Here is a 20234-nt window from a genome sequence, read left to right as displayed (position 1 = left end):
TAAAGATTGAAAATTTGCTTTTTATTTCAAAATCATAAATAATGGAAGCATAGTTCGGACCATTTACTAGACATTATTTTTCAGTGACTTTTCAAGTTAAAGATATCTCTGAAGGTCTTTAAACAGCCCAAGATGATATTGAGATCTTGATTGGCAGGTATGGCCTCTTCAATTTGTAGAGCATTAGAAATCCATAATGAAAGAACATATTTATCTGACATGTTTTACAGATAGTAGAAGTATATTCTTAGCAGCATCAAATAGGACAACTTGTTTCACATCTCCATTTTTACATAAGTGCAGCAAGTATGTCAACTCATATTTAAAGAGAAGGGGAAAACAACAAAAAACAAAACTCAATGGCACGCCTTGTCCTTAGAAATTTTACATAGAAGTTTACTAATGTCCACATTATCAGATTTTCTACAGATGTCTTTAAATTATTTTTGCAGATATGGTGGAGGCAGTCCACATTTGAAACATTTTTACATAAGGATTCAGTAAACAACAATAAATACCATTTTCCCTTTTCAAAACGAGAAGTACACATTTGCATGGGAGAGAGGAGGGCTAATTTCTACACCATATTTTTAGTATGTTTTGAAAGGATTAAAAACCATGGGAAGTATATTTATTACATATTAGGCCCTAGCTACACATTTTTTAACCTAGTTATCAAAGACAAAATGGATTTCAATTAAATTGCTCAAATTTAGTGAGAGCAGGTGCTTGTGGCAGGTGGACAATATTAAAATTTTTTTTTTTAAAATTAGCAATTTCATTAAATAAAAAACAAGAACAACCAACTGCCATTTCCCTTAAATGTTAAGTTGGAGCCTGATATGTGCTGCCATATCCTGTACGCCCAAGCTGCTTTAGCTAAAATAGCCTCATTTTCAGAGTGTATGTAAATGCCATTAATGGTGCTCTGTTCCCTCACGAGTCTTGTTGGGTCCTCTTCTGTGAGGCTTTTCCCTGAGTCATGTATTTATTGGAAAGGCTGCCTAGAATGGAGAAAAACACAAAAAGGCAAACAAACTTTGAATTATTCATTTTGTAATTAGCAAAATTATTTTCTACTTTTAATCATTTGCATCAGGGAGTTTGGCCTTCATTTCAAATCTTCACATGACTAGAATTTTAAATGTTTCAAATATGAAAGGTTAGCGATAATGAAACTCCTTCAAAATGAAGTTAGATTATCACACTAGCACAATTTTATTAAGTTCACAATTAGCTATTATGTTGGTGTGGGGGGACTTATAAGTGAGCACTAATGGTTAAGTACAAACAAGATTTGTACAGACTGGTATCTGGGGAGAGAGAAAAGAAACGGCAAATGTTCATCTTGCTTGAACTCAATATCCTGTACCAGTACTTTTCAGAAAAAGGCTAAAAGAACAGAGCTCTGATGACAACTCACTAGGAAGTGGGTAGGACCAAAAGGAAAGATCTTGTTTCTTTCTCTGAACCTATAATGAGGACTCCTACTCTCATCCTTATAACAGCACAGAAAAGGGAAGGGAAGCATAAAGCATGAAGAATCTCAGTTGTGATATAAAAATCAAGAATATAATATCCATCTACAAGAAGTCCTCAGTCTTTCTTACACTTACTCATAATAGTACTTAATTTCCCAGGGTAGGCAGAAGGGTTCGACAGTGCTTGCACAAAGCAAACACTTAACATAAGTGCTTTTTGATTGATGATAAGATTGTTAGAGATAGTTTATGCTGGTCAGAATAAGCATGGGAATATCAAACGAAGAGCTGTCCTTTTAATTTACCATTAACCAGTCTGAAAGTGGGAGAAGTCATTAGATGGAGTAGTTAGGTGAAAGCCATCTTCTCCAAGGGTACTGGCTCATCAACATTGGTTTCTGTCTAGAATTCTAAAAACTCTTACTGAAACTATGTCTCTTTGTTCACCATTGCTGTACAATTTCATCTTTTGTTTCCCAATTTCTCTGTATGTCTTTCTATATTTTCAGGTATGAACAGGTGTCTAGTAAGGTTGCCCTCTCTCTTCTATCTTTACTTGATTTCTCTCTTTTTTGGGGGGACTGGATCAGTATTTCCTTGACCTGCTCTTATGAATGCCCTAAAATGCAGCACCCAGTTTAGGTGTCATCTGTCCATGGTAAAGCAGAGTTGGAAGTGTCACATTCCTATCAACACCATGCCTCTCTTCATGCAGCCTATGACTGCATTAACTCTTTGGCCTCCCGTATCATACTGTTGATTCTTTCATGAGGACCAAATGCACTATCTTTTTGCACAGCAGAGAGGAATACGAAAAGGGTGCTTTATTCACATTCTGTTCCTCATGTGGATGAATAAACATATTCTTTCCTGGCTCCTTTACCCTTGCAAAAGCTTCTGAGGCCCAATAAGAATTCATGGGCTCAAATGTGATTATGAGTAAGATGCGCAGGATACTGTATTGCTACTTTAGGAAAACACACACAGATTACAAATGATTTACTAAACATTTAAAAATTAATCTGGCCATCTCATTTTAGTAAATTAGACTTTTAGGAGATGGTAGAATTACCATTAACCAGAAAATCATACTAGGAAATAAAAAGGACTTTGTAGAAATCAAAATATCTCTGGAGAAACTAAAGGTAGAACTGAATGGTGCTAAAAATAATGGGGTTTGGGGGGGAGAGGAGGAGGGAGAGAAAGGGAAAGAGAGAGAGGGGGAGAGGGAGAGAGAGAGAGGGAAAGAATCAATATGAAGACTACAACAGGGTCTGGAAAACTGATATCAGAGAAAATGAAGAGTGTAGAATCATAGATTTAGTGTTGAAAGGGACCTTAGAGGTGAGTGCAAGCACCTTATTTTATGGATAAGGAAACTGAAATCAGGTGACTTACTCAGGATCACACAACTAGTAAGTGTATGAGGTGGGATCAGAGCCCAGTTCATCCTGACTTTAAGTCCAGCATACTATCTGCTAGATCAGAGGTGTCAAACATGTGGCCCAACAATCCTCCTAAATGTGCACTAAACCAGATTAAAATGTCATTGGGAGATATTTAACAAAATAAAGATACAATAAAACACAGATAATATTACATTTCAAAACTTAATATGCATACTGCAGGGAGTCTTATGTATAGTAAGCTTCTATTTCTACATGAGGTTGACACTACTATACTAGACCAGAATACAGGAAGTACATGATGAATTTAGGAAACAGATCATAAGCCTGTCTTGGAAGCATGATGTAGCACTGATTGAGAAGTTAAATTAGCCAGATATCTGCTATAGCACTCTTTCTCTTTCCAACTAATATTTCTAATAGCAGAGAAAGCTAATGCTTAACCTGTCTCATGCACACGCACATGCATAGGCATGCACTCTCTCTCTCTCTCTCTCTCTCTCTCTCTGTGTGTCTCAGTACCTATTTCTCTGCCAGCCACCATGACCTGGCAGGGCTGCATGAGCAGACCCATGGGGCTTGCAACTCAACCTCGTGCTTCTCAGACCCCCAGAAAATGACAAGGTAGCAGTGCTTTGTGCTGTAAGAGTATTCAGCTACAGAACTGAATATGAAAGGGAACTGGGACAGGACACCAGTGTGTGTGTAGCATGTATGGTGCTCCACTAAATTTGAGAAAAAGTAGATTGACATTTATGTGGTTTTTGTTCTGTCCCCCTAGAAGGCAGACAGTGAGGTCAGTAAAATGGAATTACCTAATGTGGGAGAAGGCTGAGATAGCTTTGAGGTCTAGCCCTAAGGAAAACTGCAAAAAAAGCGGGGGGTGGGGGGTGGGGAGGGGAATGGAGTCAGAAAATGAGCAATAAGGAACTATGAAGAAAAAAAAGATGGAAATTAGCCAAGATCTGAGGAGGTAGAAACTCAATTAAAGATGTTCTTCATCCTCCCTGATGTTTTCTAGATCCTATCATATTCTCTATGTTGGTCAGCTCTCTCTCCCTGCCTCAGTCCCGTTATTTCCTCATTATTTTTAGCTATCACCATTATGTTCTACCTTTAGTTCCTCCAGATATATTTTGAATTCTGCAGGTTCTTCTATTTCCTGGAATGATTTTCTTGCTAATGGTAATTCTTGATTAAATTTTTATATGCACATCATTCATTGATTTGAGGATATCTCTTGCAATATCTTGCAAGATGAGATGCTTTTTCCATCTTAAATTTGAGCATAAGCAAATAAACCAACAGAAAAGATATGACAGAAGGTAATATGACCTCCAGATCAGCTAAATAAATGTCATCTATGAATAAATATTGCAAGACAAAGGAAAATGAATCAACACCTAATAATGAAGTAGAGGCCTCTGTGGATTCCGAAGAGAGCATGGAACCACAGCAGGATGTTTCTAAGTGGTTTAAAAGAAAAATAAGACCGAGAAAGCAGCACTATAAAAACTTGAAACCACAGTGGCAAACGTCACCAAAGAAACAAAAGGGAGACAGCTGACTGTGAATGCAAATGCACAGAAGTGAAGGACAATCTGGAATAAGAGAAACAAAAAAAAATTACATTAAAGGACTGTATAATCTGACTTTATATGTATTGTATTTCTTGCCTTCTTACTAAGTGGGGGAGGGAGCAGAGGGAAGGAGAGAATTTGGAATTGAAAAAAATTAAAAGAATATATGATCTCTATGCAAGCAAAGCATATTGAGCTCAAAGACAGGGCACATAAAACACTTTAAAGATTATAGGTCTCCCAGAAGAAAACACTACAAGTTCAAAAACCTGAACATGGCAATACAAGAAATAATAAAACAAATCTATCCAGAATTCCTGAACACAGAAAGCCAAGTACCAATCGAAAAACTCCACAGACTGTTCACAAAAGAACAACAACTACTTATGACACAAATTCTAAGACAAGGGTTAAATTTAACAATTCCACTGACAAAAAATTTTTTCAAGAGACCAAGAAAAAGACCTTTAAATATAAAGGAAATGAAATTTTATTAATATAAGACTATTGTGAACCCACTAGAAACCACAGAAGGGAATAGAATGCTATATTGGGATCTAAAGAGCAAAGCTGTTGAAGAAGCAACCTAAGGTGGCATACCCTGCAAATCTGAGACTTACCATTAATTTAAGAGGTGATCATTCCTACAAAGAAAACCAGACATAACCAAGCTATTTGCTTTTTAAATACCCTAGACAACAGAAATATAAGAAAGAAACAAATACAACTAAGGGGGGAAGAACAAAAGAATAACAGAGAGGTAATTATTACATTAAGCTTCTTCCTAAAAATACACAAGGAGAAAAAGGTGAAAGCCAAAGTCATATATCAGATGAAATGGTGGAGAAACAGACCTGAAACATCCTGGACTAAAATTTAGAACACTGGACCTACAGGTGAATCAAAGATATTTGTGAGACTAAACTGAAGAATGGAAGAGTATGTAAAGAGGGAAAGGGGGAAAAGGAAAGAAGAATATGTTATGTATCCTAATCAAGTCAAAAGAAAAGGGAAAATATGTATTCTATAATCTCTCAGGAATAAAACCAGCAAGAGAATAGGTGAAGAGATGAAGAGAAAGACTGAAACAGGGAAAAGAGGGCAGTATTGTTTTAGTGGTAGGAGAAGGCCAACTAAAGAACATTCCTATGGGGGAGGAAAGATATTCTACAAATGGAGGTGGAGACTTTGCAACAAGTATAACTGCAGGGATTTGGTGTTCAGGTGCCTTATTCATCCTGGGGGCAACTGATACCCACCAGGGTCAGAAGGCATGAACTCAGAGAGGACACTTCATAGTAAATGGGAAAAGCACAATGATCACAGGGAGGTCAGAGGGCAGTAGTGAATTGCACACCATGGACATGTGAAAATTTTGACCATGGTAGCAAGTTCTAAATTCTCTATCACCTGTCTTAATTGTGCTAAAAGTGAGACACAGCAGAAGAAGAGAGTGTATGGGGAGCAAGCTCTACAAAGCAATAACAAAGAAACTATGTGGAAGAAGGAACCCAAAATAGATACATTAGAAACGTTAATTTCATGAAGAATAGAGATTAAAGAAGGGTTAAGTAAGTATAAGGGCCATGAATTAAAGAATTAAAGTCTAGAATAGACAGAAAGGGAAGATAATAATGAAGAGAAAAGCAGAAAGCAATTATTTTTTTTATAAAAAGGTGCTGAAAATGAAATTTAAAAACTAAATATGAAAACATGCGAAAGGAAAGGAGAAGGGCAGGGGGAGGATTTTACGTAACTACTTAAGTGAAAGGGAGAAAACAGAGAGAATTTGATAATAAGATATAAGGAAGAAAAAGAAGCTAATAAGCAAAACTCCAAAACTACAAAGAAAACTACAAATGGCTGAAGGAAGCATGTGCATTTGCATGTGTTGAGCAGAAGAGAGTAGTTAGAAACAGGGTTGCCTTAAAGCAGATTAAGCTAAAATCACTTTAGTAATAAAATACTATCTTTACAGAAGGGGGAAACAAGCCTAATTTGAAAGGGGAAAACCCCCTCACATTAGAGACAAATGGAGGAAAACATAAGCTTGAGTCTCAGAATTTTAAATGTGAAAAGATGAACAGTCCAATATAATGAAAAAGACTGACAGAATGGATTAAATAAAAGCCCTCACAATCTGTCGCTTAAAAGAAACACAACTAAAAAACGAAGATATAAACAGAATGGAAAAGAGGGACTGGAAAAAAATTTACTTTGTATCACATGCATCCAAAAAACCAGGAGTGGCAGCCATGCTATAGACAAAGCAAAAACAAATATTCAAAATATAAAGAGATAAACAAGAAAACTATATTATACTGAAAGGAAAAAAGACAGCAAACCAGTATCAGCATTAAATTTATATGCTTCAAATAACTTATAATTTAAATTGATAAAGGAAAAATTGAATCACAAGAAGTTACAGACAATGGCAAGACATTTTAATATCCCTCTCTCAGTTTTGGACAAATGTAACAGAATCACAAGCAAAAGGAAAAATAAAGAACTAAAAAAAAATGCTGGAGAAACTAGAGCTGAAAGACTTATGGTGTCTTCTAAACAGGACAGATTAAATGATAGATATATTTCTCAGCAGCACATGGAATTTTTTCAAAAAACTGATCATGTATTATGGCACAGAGATATTTCAAATAAACGCAAAAAGGCAGAAATATTAAATATTATCTTTTACAAATCATAACTCAATAAGAGGGAAAAGAGGGCAGTATTGTTTTAGTGATTTTAGTGGTTTGGGGAACACAAACAAAAGATCCAGGTATCAACAGAGACTTAACAATGAAATCTTAATTGAGTCAGTCAAAGAACAAATCATAAAAACAATTAATAGCTATGTGAAAGAAAGTGATAACAAAGAAACAACATACCAAAATTTCTGGAATGCAGCTAAAGCAGTCCTCAGGAGAAAAATCATATCCCTACAAAAATACATTAACAGAATAGAAAAGTAAAGGATTAATGAACTGACTATGCACTCTAAAAAAGAGAAAGCCAACAAATAAAATAAGCCCAAAAGAAGACATTAAAATTAGAGGAGAAATAGATAAAATGGAAACTGAAATAGCTATAGCAACGATAAATAAAACTGAAAGCTGGTTCTTTGTAAAGGCTAATAAAATTGAAAAACTTTAGCTAATCTGATTAAAAAGAGGGCAGAAAATTGAAACAACAAAATAATAAATGAGCAAAGAGAAATCCCAACAGAACTAGAATAAAAAGAATTATTAGAACCTACTATGTACAGCAATATGCTACCAAAACTGAGAACACAAAAGAAGAAAAAGAATTACTTTCAAAATTATAAAATATCTGAAAAGAAGATAAAAGAGTCTTAAATCTCAGAAAAAGAAATAGAACTAGCTGTAAAGGAACTATCAAAAGAAAACACACCCAGTTCTGATAGATTCAAAGGAGAATTCTATTGGACTTTTAAAGAAGAAGTACCAATACTACCTCAAGAACCAAGAAAGAAACCCTATCCAATTCCTTTTACATGATGAAACAGAATCCTAATTGTACACCCGGGAAGGATAAAGCACAGGAGAACTATAGACCGAAATCATTAATAAACATCAATTTAAAAATTTTAAGTAAAATTCTGTCAGCAAAAAAATTAATTATACTAAAAAGAAAAAAAAATCCCAAAACCAAATGATTACCTCAATAGAAACATGAAAATCCTTTGAAAATGCACAACACACATTTATGCTAAAAACCCTACAAAGTATAGGTATAATGGCACCTTGTTTTAATATCATAAAAAGTATCTATCTCAGACCAAAAACAAGCATCATACACTACTGAGATCAAAGCAATATACTTTACAGAACTCAATAAAATAGTAATAAAAGTCATTTGGAAAAATTAAAGATATCAAGGAGAATGATGAAAAGAGGCAGAAATGAAGGGAGAACAGCAAGTCCAGACCTCCAGCTATATTATAAAGTAATAGTCTTCAAAACTATCTGGTATTGGTTAAAAAAAATAAAAACAAGTATAACAATGGAACACACTAAACAATGCAGAATCAGAAACAATGGAACTCCGTTACCTAGTATTTGATAAACTGGAAAACATAAAATTATTTAGGAAACAACTCCCTATTTGATAAAAGCTGCTGGGAAAATTAGAATGCAGTCTGGTAGAAATTAGGTTTAAAGCAACATTCTAAAAAATATTACACAATACATTACATAGCACATGGAGACATGACCTTTTAATATTAAAAAGATCACATTACGGAAGAAATCAGAAGAGAAGCACTTTATATACCTTTCACAACTATTGGTAGGAGATGTATTCCTAAGTAAACGAGGAATAGAGGCAATCACAAAAGATAAAAATAGATTACTTTGGTTACATGAAAGTGAAAAGCTTCTGCACAAACAAAATTAATGCACCTAGGAAAAGGGAAGTGGCTCAATGGGAGAAAAAACTTTTATCAAATTTCTATGATAAGGGGTTTTTCATACTCTCTATACACAAACACGCATATGTGTGTGTGTGTGTATATATACATATACATATATATATACACACACACACACATATAAAAACAATCTGTGCATATATATGTATATGACCAAAAGCCATTCACCAACAGATAAGTGGTCAAAGGATATGAACAAACTTCTCAAAAGATGAATTGCAAACTATTAGTACTCACATGAAAGAATGATTCAAATCACTAATATAAGAAATGAAAATCAAAACAACCCTGAGACTTTACCTTACACCCTGCACACTGGCAAAATGATCAAAAGATAGTAATAGTCAATGCTGGAAGGGTTGTAGGAAGATAGGAACACTAATGCATTGGTGGTAGAACTGTGAATCAGTACATGAAGATATACTTTAGGAGGATGAAGTACAACTTAGTTACTATTTCTGTTAATTTTCTGACTGTAGTATAATTTTTACATGTGATTATGGGACAAGAATGTAGGATCATATATTTATGCTATGGTTATACATGAAACTATAAGACTGTGTGAAGCTATAGACCCATTATGTGCATGTATTAGAGGTCAACCATGGATACATATGAGTGAGGTTTATTGTATCTGTGTTGTAAATGAGAGTGTGAGGAATGGGTAAGAACATCAGGTATGTTTGCTGTAGAAGGGATTGTTCTGGTATGGCTTGGACTAAATGACATCTAAGGTCCTTTCCAATGCTGAGATTCTGTGAAATTGTTAATAACCACGTAAAAACTTGTTTACCTTCTTTTACAACCAGAAAAATAAAAAAAAAAATGAAAGCAACTTTTAAGATATACCAAGCCAAACTGGAAAAAAAATGTCAAAATTAAATAGTGATGGAGTGTCAGGAATACAGGTACTTTTATTACATTGTTGTTGGCAGACTGGTGTAAGTGCTTTGCTAAGAACCTGCTAATACACAGTAAATGATAAAACATCACAAGCTATACAAAAATATGCAAAACTTCTTTATTTCACTATGAAGTGAAGAACTCTTAACAATGACTGCAGAATGGCTACATAAATTATAGAATATTAATGTACATGAATATCATTGTGCCATAAAAATGACAAATGTAAAAGGATATGGAAAGACTTCTATGAAATAATATCAAAAGAACAAGAATGCCATACATAGAGACTATAACCACATTTTCAAAAACCCCAAGTTTGTAACTAGGAAGTGATACAAAGCTAGATTTGGAAAGTGGCAGACCACAAATCTTTATGACTTTCATAGACAGAGTGTGGGTGTCCTGGAAAGCGTTATTAGAGTGGGTCTTGGATCCTGAGGCAGACACTTCACTACGCCATGAAAATAGGGTGACTTATGTGAGCTCTTAGAGCCTCAATTTCTTCTTTAGTAAAATGTGCAAAATAAGACCTGCACTGCCTTATACTATACAGAGCTGTTGTGAAGAAAACATTCTCTAAACTTTAAGGAGTTATGGAAACGATAGTTATATCATATTGTTCTAATTAAGATGCAAAAAGTTTAAATTTTACAATTCTATGTGTATTATTCAGTGGTTAATAAACTGAAACTTTTTTGATATTTATAGTAGTATTCAATTGTTGAGTACATAATTAAAATTCTTTTCCCTTTCAATTTTTTGTGATTAAAACCTAAAAACACAAGGAATTCCAAAATATAAAAGATGACAACTACTTTTAGGCCTACAAAGCCATGTAGGCACAATGAAGTATAAAATACAATGACGTACAGGGGGGATGCAATACTAATCAGGGAAAGCTTCTTATCTCTACAAGCATCAAAAAGATTTTATATTTTGATTTTAAGCTCTCCCTTTTAAAACATTCTGGATTTCTTGTGCAAATTACCATGCTTCTACTTCTTATCCAACCCAATTTGCTTCCATTTGGCAGCTAGACCTAGTTAACAATGGATGCCTGTGCCTCAAAATGACCTTAGTTCCCAGATAATTGTTACAGTCTATATGTTACAGAATTAGGAGAGTTTTCCTCTTGATATATGGTTGAAAAAAATTGTTTCATGTACCAATACTTGCTATTAGTTTGGCCCATGACAAACATTTAAAAAACTTTGACAATGGGAATTTTAATTAGACAACTTTGCTTGAGGGCTTCTATACTGGTACGTATGTAAAATAACTTATGAAGTAACTTTTTTGCATTTCCAAATTGATCAGCAGCCACACAAAGGTCAAAATGAGATTTAGTTTAACAGAATATCAAGTAGGAAAGGACCTCAGAATCCATCTAGTTAAACCCAAACCTGAACAGGAATAATTCCTCTACTACACATCCCCATCAAATGGTTATCTAGCCTGAAGAAGGAAGCCAAGTACCTCCCAAGATGTTCATTCCACTTCTGCACAGCTCTAATAAAGATATTTTTTACTTTGAGCCTAGATTTACCTCTTGTTCTACTTTCTAGGGTCAAGTAAAAAAATCCATTGCTTCTTCTAATGCCAGCCCTTCATATGGAAGATATTTATTATGTGAACCCTAAGTATTCTCTGCAATCTAACATTCCCAGTTTCTTCAACTGATCTTCACAGGGAAAAACCCTGAGGTCCTTCACCATCTCGGTTGCTTTCTTTCAGCCACTTGCCAACTTCCTAAAACATGGTGCACAGAACCGAACACAATGCTACAATGTGGCCAGATGTGATCTAACTAGGGCAGGGTACAGCAGTATTATTATTTCTTGATTCTTGGATACCATGTGACTCTTAGTAATGCAGCCTAAGAATGCATTAGGTTTTTTGACAAATATTGCACACTACTGATTCAATTTGAGCATGCAGTCCACTAAAATGCCCATATGTTTTCAGATAAACTGACATGTACAAAGCTTAGTACCTTTTCAAGTATTCATTATTCACTTGTAACATAAATACCAAAGTCTTACTGCTTCAAGAAAGTTTACAAATTTTAAGAATTTCTTTAAAGGTATGCATTTAGATTTAAGAAGATCAAAAGTTAGGCTGTAAATTTTAAATCAGGTATTATAAAGGCAGAGACCACATGCTCTGTTTGCTTGCAAAATTTTCCTTTTCATATTTCATATTATGAAGGTAGTGGGGAAGGAGATGATATAAGCACCTGATTTCTGGCCTGCTGCTAGTCTTTGTAAATTTTCTTAATCTTTGAGGGTCTCATCCACTCTTACTTTTATAAAAAAAGGACAAAATTAATTGCAGTCAATCCTGTGAGAATTCCTTCATTTCTTTTCAACACTCAGGCTTAGCATTTAAATTCAATATTAATATTTGAACAAAGGTTTAAATACCTTTGATTCCAGTCAACGAGCTCACATGGCAGCAGTTCCAGCGCCTGGCTGGTTTCCCCCCACTGCGTGGAGGGCCTAACATCCTTGAAGCTCATTCTAAGAGGTTTGGTAGAAAGATAATAAGGAACTGAGTGTTTACTATTTCTCTTTCTTTATAAGAGAAATCTAAAAAGCAAGCAACTGCTTGTTCCTTTAGGTTAAAATATTTATCCTGGCAAATGCATGTAATATTTGTGATGTCAAAGACAGCTATTCTTTCAGAAGCAGGAGAAAAAAGTGGAGCAACAGTAGAATAGGAAAAAATGGAGGAGCAGAAACCTCAATCAAGGAAAAAAAAATTATGGTGTATATCAGCATATGTTAAAATGAAATGAATTATTGTAAAAATCCACATACCTGAGTGGGGACTCAAAAATATTTTTCCTTTTTGTTTCTTTTTTTCTTCATGTAAATGAATTGCCTGAAAAACAAAGAAGGTATATTGATCATACACATGTTGAAAGAACCAACATTTAAACTACATAAAAAAGTGGTTGAAATAGATGATTTAAATGTCAACATTCTGTAATTTTCACTCACAGAAGTATTAACTTTAAAATTTCCCTGCCCTTTCCACCTGCCATTGTACAATACCAGAGAAAATAAAGAAATATAAGCTATGATTGAAACTTGGATGGCAAAACACAGATATGTGAAATAAAAGAACACATTAAAGCAGTGATTTTTAAAATGTGTTCTGTAGACTCCAAGGGGTCCTTGAGACCCTTTTAGAGGCTCTGCAAGGTCAAAGTTATTTTCAAAATTCTACTAAGATGTTATTTTAAGCAAAACAATATATAGGAACATGTTATGTTATATAGCATTTAGATTAAATGCAGAACATATATGACAATCCAGTGGTCTTCTATTAAGCCTGCCATTGAAGAAATTTGTAACAATATGTAAAGCAATGCTACCCTTCTCACAAATTATTTTTGTGTTGGAAAATTCAGTTATTTTTCATAAAAAATGTTATTTTAATATGTTTAATAAATTTATTATTATTTTAAAATGAATTGAAAAATATTTGAAAGATTTATCAGTTTAAATTTCAACATGGTAAATGTTAATAGGTATAGGCCACATAATCAAATACTCTTTGGGGTCTTCAATATTTTTTTAAGCATGTAACAGGATCTTGAGACCAAAAAGTTTGAGAATTGCCACATTAAAGCATCATGTCATCTTCTACTAAAGCTACTCTCTTATTCTTCATCATGGCATGGAAAGGAATCTTGGTTATTGAAGGCCATGACAATAGAGAACAAGCCCTGCTATGCCCTACACTATGCTGAAAAATGTTTAGTATGTAGCCTCTCACCAGAGGAACAGGCTGGCTACTGCTGGGACCAGCTTTCCTGGCTACAGTAATTCTTAGATCATCTCCTGAATGTTAAAGGGGTTGTGATCTGCTTTAGGGCAAAAAACATCCATGGGAATGTAACTGTGTGTCCTTGTTTCTTTGAAATATAAAGCTCCTGATAAGTAACTACAAAATGAAATGAAGTATTGAGGGGATACAGTGACTAAGTAGAATTTTGACCTATGCTTACCTGACTGAGTTTGCTGGTTTGTTTCAAGGGACCAGGGGAAGAAGACCCAAACTGACCATCCGATTTAGACACACCTTTAAAATAAAGAGCATTTTATGATTCTACTTTAAATAAAAAGCAGCATCTCTGTGTTAAAAATTGTGCATAAAATTTTCTGTCAAAGCAAAATTATCTTTTGCCTTGGGTGCATAAGTGATATTCATAAAGAGAATATCACTTTGTGAAAAGCTAATTGATTACTTTAAAATTAAAACATTTTATTGGTGCAGTTTTTGTTACTTCATCACATTAGTTTCTGAATAAATCCTTTCTCCTCCTCCACTCAGTAAGCCATACCTGGTAACCAAGTCTTAAGAGGAAAAAATAAGTGGGTCAGCAAAACCAATCATCAGCCAACCGTATCTGTCGCTATAGGCAACGTTGCCCATAATCTCTCACCTTTGCAGGGAAGGAAGGGAGATATGTTTTTCCAACTCTTCTCCGACTTGGTCATTATAATTAGTTTTCAGTTCTGTTGTTTGGTCCATGTAAACCTAATTTCTAATGAATACCCATGGAATTCTAATGAACTCCTCATCTTTTCTTTTTTCTCCCCTGCATTGCCTAATTGGTTATTTAGTATTAGAAATGAAGATTATTTGGTTCAATTTAAAATTAAGCAATTCATATGGACTATGTATGTTTTCCACTGGCATTAATGAAACAAATCAGAAGACTTCTATAACACTGGATAGAGGATTTATGAAAATACATGCAAAATAAGAATGTGCTGAAAGGTTGTGATCTGAACTGGTGTAGGTAGTATATATCTTGTTCCTGAAAGTGAATATTCTAATCTGAGCTTCTAGATAGTTTGCATACTCTTAGCCAACAATAAGGATGGGAAAGATGAGAAGAGACAAGCATCAAATGGATGAAAGACACTCTTTTCCACTTCTAATATAGTAAAAATAGGAATATGAATTGTAATTGATTGTTTCCACGTATACTTAATTCCAAGAAAATTCAGCAAGCAAAACTGTTAACATACTGTACCAATAAGGTGAGCAATTATTTGTTTTGCATAACATAAAGTACCAGACTCTGGAATGTTTCCCAACTGTGGCATCTACTGATGTATTCTTCATTAAAAAAAAAAAAGACTGTTTAAAATGTATATTATCATTGTAAAAGCTGTTTGTCTTAAAAGTTTTTTGTAATTACTATAAAACCTCCTCCCCACACTTGTTTCTTAAATCTTTAATCTTCTCCCTTATTTACTGGCTCCTTTCCTGTTGCCTACAAATATGCTCCAGGCTCCACCATTACTTAGAAATAAAAATAAAATAAAAAATAAAAACAACAAAAAAACACCTCCTACTCTTTACCTGACTCTAATATTCCCCTTCTCAAGCTATTTTCCTATAGCTCTCCTCTCTGACAGCCAAATTCCTAGTAAAAGCTGTATAGCCTAGTTTCCTCCTCTTCCTCTTTTCTCACTCATTTAACAACTCTGTAGTATCATTTCCAAACTTGTCATTGGCCATAATTTACTTATTTGGCCTCATGGCTCAAGTTAAAGCAAATACCTGGGTTTCAGAATTCTTAGAAAATTTGTATTCAGGACAATGATATAATCATGAGCTTTACTATTACGATGTGATGTAGCATGCAGGCAAAACAAAGAATACACACACAATATAAACAGAGGACTGTACTCTCCTGCAAGAAATTCACCCAGTCTGAGGGCGAGGGAGACATGCTGGGAAGGGAACGCACTCAAAGCTGGGGTTCAGTGGTGAGTTTCTATACCCTAAGTAAGAATGGGCATGGTTGCAGACAGGTGATTGGTGCCAAATGTAGGAGGGTTCATTCCTAATCTGACCAAAGTGTAGTTGGAAAAGTTCTGGGGCGGGGGGGGGGGGGGGGAGCGGAGTGGGTTCTTTATCAATATCAGGCTTAGCTTAGGGAGGAGTGACATGACAGAGGGAGGGAAAAAAATTCAGAACTCAACATTTAAAAAATAGGAATGTTAAAATTTGTTTTTGCATGTAATGGGAAAAAATAAAATACTATTAAGAAAATTAAAAAAAAATTCAGGCTTAGGTGAAGTGCCAGTAAAACTGGGAGGTTCTTAACTATCTGTTAACTCACAGCAGGAGAATGACTCAAGGCCGCTGCAGCAGGTCAAGAGTGAGCCCAAATCAGAAAGCTGCAAGCTTTACCTGCCTGACACAGAATTAACAACACCAAAATATTGATGCTGTTTTGTCTAATTGCTTCTATAGGCATTATGACCACTTAGCATAAGTTACTCCATATCGGGAGTCCTATTTTCATTAATATAACATCAAACTAGTACTGTAACATCTAACAGTAACATCAAATGACATTTTTACAATTATCACAGTATGATAATAATTCTTTTCCAAAACATTTTATACTGTATCTCTCTTCTTACATATAAAATAAGAGAGAAGCAGGAAATTCAGGAAAAAAATCTTCAGGAAACTGAGTCAAATTTATGATAATAAAAACCATCTCCCAATTGACTAACGGTCAAATGAATGAGCTGTTTTCAGAAGAAGAAATCCAAGCTATCAATGTCCACATGAAAAAACGCTCTATATAATTAGAGAAATGCAAATTAAAACAACTCTGAGGTCCACAGCTGTTTTGTTACACCAAAAAGGAGGGCAATGGTGATTAGTTCTACTTCATAGTTATGTGGCTCATGTAGCCTACAAGTAAAAGAGCACTTATTAAGCACCTACGATATGCCAGGCACTGTTGCTAAATGACTACAGAAAATTTAAGTAAAAATTTTCATATGAGTAAAAATAATTTATTTTCACTTGTATGAAAATCACATCAAGAAACAGAATACGTGTACTTCGCCTTTTCCACAAAGGGCATTTTTCTAATGGCTCTAAGAAGTATACAGGAAGGTACAAAGGAGAAGAAGGAAAGAAATACTGCATTATTTTTCTTTCCTTAGAATCCACTTTGATTGTGATTCTTTTCTTACTGGTCTTACAAAACAGACTAGAATTTGTCCCTTGAACAGAATGGTTATGATAGAGCTATGGATATCATAATTAATTTAATTTTTATTTGTTACTTCAGTATTTTTTATTTTATTTTATAGTGGTTATTTTTATAGTAATTGCTTTATATTAATGCTTAGGAAAATTTTCAGTACCAACAATTTTTTTCTGTAGTCCCTAAAAAAGTAGAATTATGACAGCCACAGGGTACCTTCTACTTCAATCCAGAGTTGTTATTCAGAAATAAAAAGAATACTTTCATGGGAGATGGCTTAGTTTCCTCCTTCTAATTTGAACAAATTCCTTGGCACTTTTGATAAAACTGAAAAGAAAGATACTAAATATAGAAACTTGACTTTTAATGGAGATGATCAACTCACTTCAAATATGTCAGTTGGGAATGAATTTGGGCTACTTAATTATCACCAACGATAGCTGCTGCCTGCCTCCCTGCCCCTGACCGTGTAGATTCCATGCAGCTATTTAAACTGCTGAGGATGTGTTCTGAGTAAACCAGGTAAGGCTGCTCTAATACCAATGTTGGTCAACAAAATTGCATTTTTAGGCATGAGAGAATGACTGGGCAACTTGTTATTTATGGCATCAAACTGGCCTTCATAACACTTCCCCTACAAAAAACTAAGAGAAATCCAACAGTCATAATAAGAGAAAATTAATTTGACTTTTTAAACCATGATTATTTTAATTTCTTCATTCAATCAACAAATATTTATTGCCTACTATATACCTTGTGCTGGGGTGGAAAGACAAAAATGAAAGACCTCATGTAGAAAGTGGCATGGCAGTTGAGTTCTGAAGGAAACTAAGAAGAGGATGGAGTACATTCCAGGGATGGATGACAGTCTGTGCTAGGTAGTAGAGCAGTGAGTCCAGTTTGGTTAGACCACAGAATGCAAGAAGGGGTGTAACGAACAGTGAGTCTGAAAAGGTAGGTTGGGACCAAGTTAGAAAACATTTTAAATGACAGAGAAATTTGTATTTTGTGTTATTAGTACTAGTGAGTCACTGGAGGAGCCACTTGGTCAGACACATGCTTTAAGAATGTTACTTTGGCCACTGTATGGTAGATGTACTGGAGAGGAAAAGAGACTTAAGCAAAGGAGATAAATGAAGAAGCGACAGCCATAGTCAAAGTGGTGGTCATGGGAATGGAGAGATTGGCAAATGATTACCTATAATGGGTGAAGAAAGATGAAGAGTTGAGGATGACTCCAAGGTTACAACCTGAGTGACTGAAAGAACAGTGGTGCTGCCCTCAATAGAAAAGATAATGAGTTTTGTGTTAGACATGTTGAGTTTGAGAGGTTTCTGGGACATCCAGTTCAAATTAGGCAACAGGCACCTGGAGATGCAGGATTAGAGCTCAGGAAATGGAACTAGGGCTGCATATATAGATCTGAGGGGTCATCTGCATAAAGATGATTAAATTCATAAGAGCTGACACAACTCAAAAGAGAATTGGCTATACCCACAATTAGGGAACAGCACACAAATGATGATCCAGCAAAGGAGAATGAGATGAAATGATGAGACAGGTAGGAGAACCAGAAGAGCAGTCATAAAACCCAGAGGATAGAGTATCCAGGAAGAGGGGGGGGGGTTAATAGGGAGCACTCCTAACATTCTGGTTGATATCCCTGTCTCAAGTCTCTCCCCAATCAAATCAATCCTCTACTCAGCTGTTACTTATAGGATGTGATTTTCCTAAAGCACAGGTTGGCCATGTTATGTCTCTAGTCGATAAATTTCAGTAGCTCCCTATTACCTCCAGGATCAAACAGAAAATCCTTTATCTTTAGATCCTTACTAACTCTCCAGTCTTCTTACACTTTACTCCCCTCATGTACTCTATGATTTAATGACACTGGCCTGCTTGCTGTTCCTCCCACATTCAATCACATGACTGTCATTTCTACTGGCTGTCCCTCATGTCTACAATTATCTTCTTCTTCATCTCGTCCTTTTGGCTTCCCAGAAGTCTCAGCTAAAATTACACCTTCTGTAAGAAGCCTTTCCCATTCCTCTTTTATTTTGTTCAGTTGTTTGAATGATGTCCCATTAGAATGCGAGCTCACTAAGGGCAGGGGTTTTTGGTTTTTATTGTACTGTATTGTTATTGTATTGTATGTTATGCACATGGTGCTTGATGCTTAATAGGCATTTAATAAATGCTTGTTGAAGGATGTTGAGAAAAAGCCATTAGACTCAGCAATCAAGAAATCACTGATAACTTTAGAGAGAATGGTTTTAGTTGAAAGGTGAGATCAGAAGCCATTCTACATTGAAAAATAAGTAAAGAGAGGGAAAGAAGATAGCTCTGTCTAGAAGTTTAACTTTGAATGGGAGAGCCATAGTTGCCTCAGGAGATGTAAGAATCAAATAAGTGTTTTTTAAGGATGGGGAGGCCTGGGCATGTTTGTAGGTAACAAAGAATAAATGAATTAGAGAGATATATGATGACTATGGAGGCCTTCTGCTAGAGGAGACTGGATGGATAAGGGGTTAGCCTTGGTAATGAGAAGGATCAATTTTTATTTCTGGAACAAACTTGTTTGTTCAACTAAGCAAATAAATAAAACTACTGAAGAATTCTTAAAATGGACATTTCTGAAATGTATCCTACAAATACTAAGTTGTTGTCATTACCATACCTGTGGCTCCTTTATACTGTGGACAATCTTTTTTAATATGTCCTTCTCTTCCACAAATAAAACAACGTTTTTCTCTTAAGTCTTTGTCATCTTGTCGCTTCCATTTTTCTAATGATTGCCTGGAAACTTTGTCTCTTCCCATTTCCAGGGCTACACCTCTTCCTTGTTTGATTTTCTGAGGTGTGCACTGTAACTTTCCCTCTTTCACCAACATCTCTCTTTCCATGTTCTTATTTTGAATTTCTTTGTCTTCTTTGTTTCTTTTTTCATTGTTTTCAGGATATCTTTGGTTTTTACTATCTTCATGATCATGCCGGCGCCTCACTCTGTATAAAAGTATTACAACAACATAAATTATAGTATGAAAAACACTGGCACTCACCTAAAAAAAACAAGTTCTTTAGCGAAAAGGATGGATTCAGAGAAACGAGGTAGTGTGAAAAGAACGAGAACATCTTCACATGTAACAATTTATATAATAACTACAAACCTGAAAAGAAAAACAACCTTGAAGAGGTTGTAAGAACCCTGATCAATGTAATGATCAACCACGATCCCAGAGGACTGATGAGGAAGCCTGCTACCTACAGATAGTTTATGTGAATTAAGCATGGTGATGTGTACCACACACTGTGCTAAGGGCTTTAGAAATATTATCTTATTTGATCTTAACAACTCTGTGAGGTAGATACTACTAC

The 20234-nt window shown here is 35.1% G+C and overlaps 1 protein-coding gene across 2 annotated transcripts in view; it reads right to left on the bottom strand.

Annotated features, from left to right (window-relative positions):
• The window catches only part of TUT7 (terminal uridylyl transferase 7), an 85524-nt gene continuing 65290 nt past the window's right edge, over nt 1-20234 (bottom strand). For both annotated transcript variants that reach the window (XM_036738857.1, XM_036738864.1), the window contains exons 26-29: nt 19537-19862; nt 13839-13912; nt 12643-12706; nt 1-1004 (exon numbers count right to left, since the gene is read on the bottom strand). In XM_036738857.1, coding sequence (XP_036594752.1) covers nt 937-1004; nt 12643-12706; nt 13839-13912; nt 19537-19862 — 532 coding nt within the window. In that variant the 3' untranslated portion in view covers nt 1-936. The remainder of the gene's footprint in view (nt 1005-12642; nt 12707-13838; nt 13913-19536; nt 19863-20234) is intronic.

Source organism: Trichosurus vulpecula, chromosome 1, assembly GCF_011100635.1.
Source record: "Trichosurus vulpecula isolate mTriVul1 chromosome 1, mTriVul1.pri, whole genome shotgun sequence".
NCBI classification, from domain to species: Eukaryota; Metazoa; Chordata; class Mammalia; order Diprotodontia; family Phalangeridae; genus Trichosurus; species Trichosurus vulpecula.
Note: the sequence above shows the minus strand (reverse complement) of the source record. Positions and strands in the feature narration are given on the sequence as shown.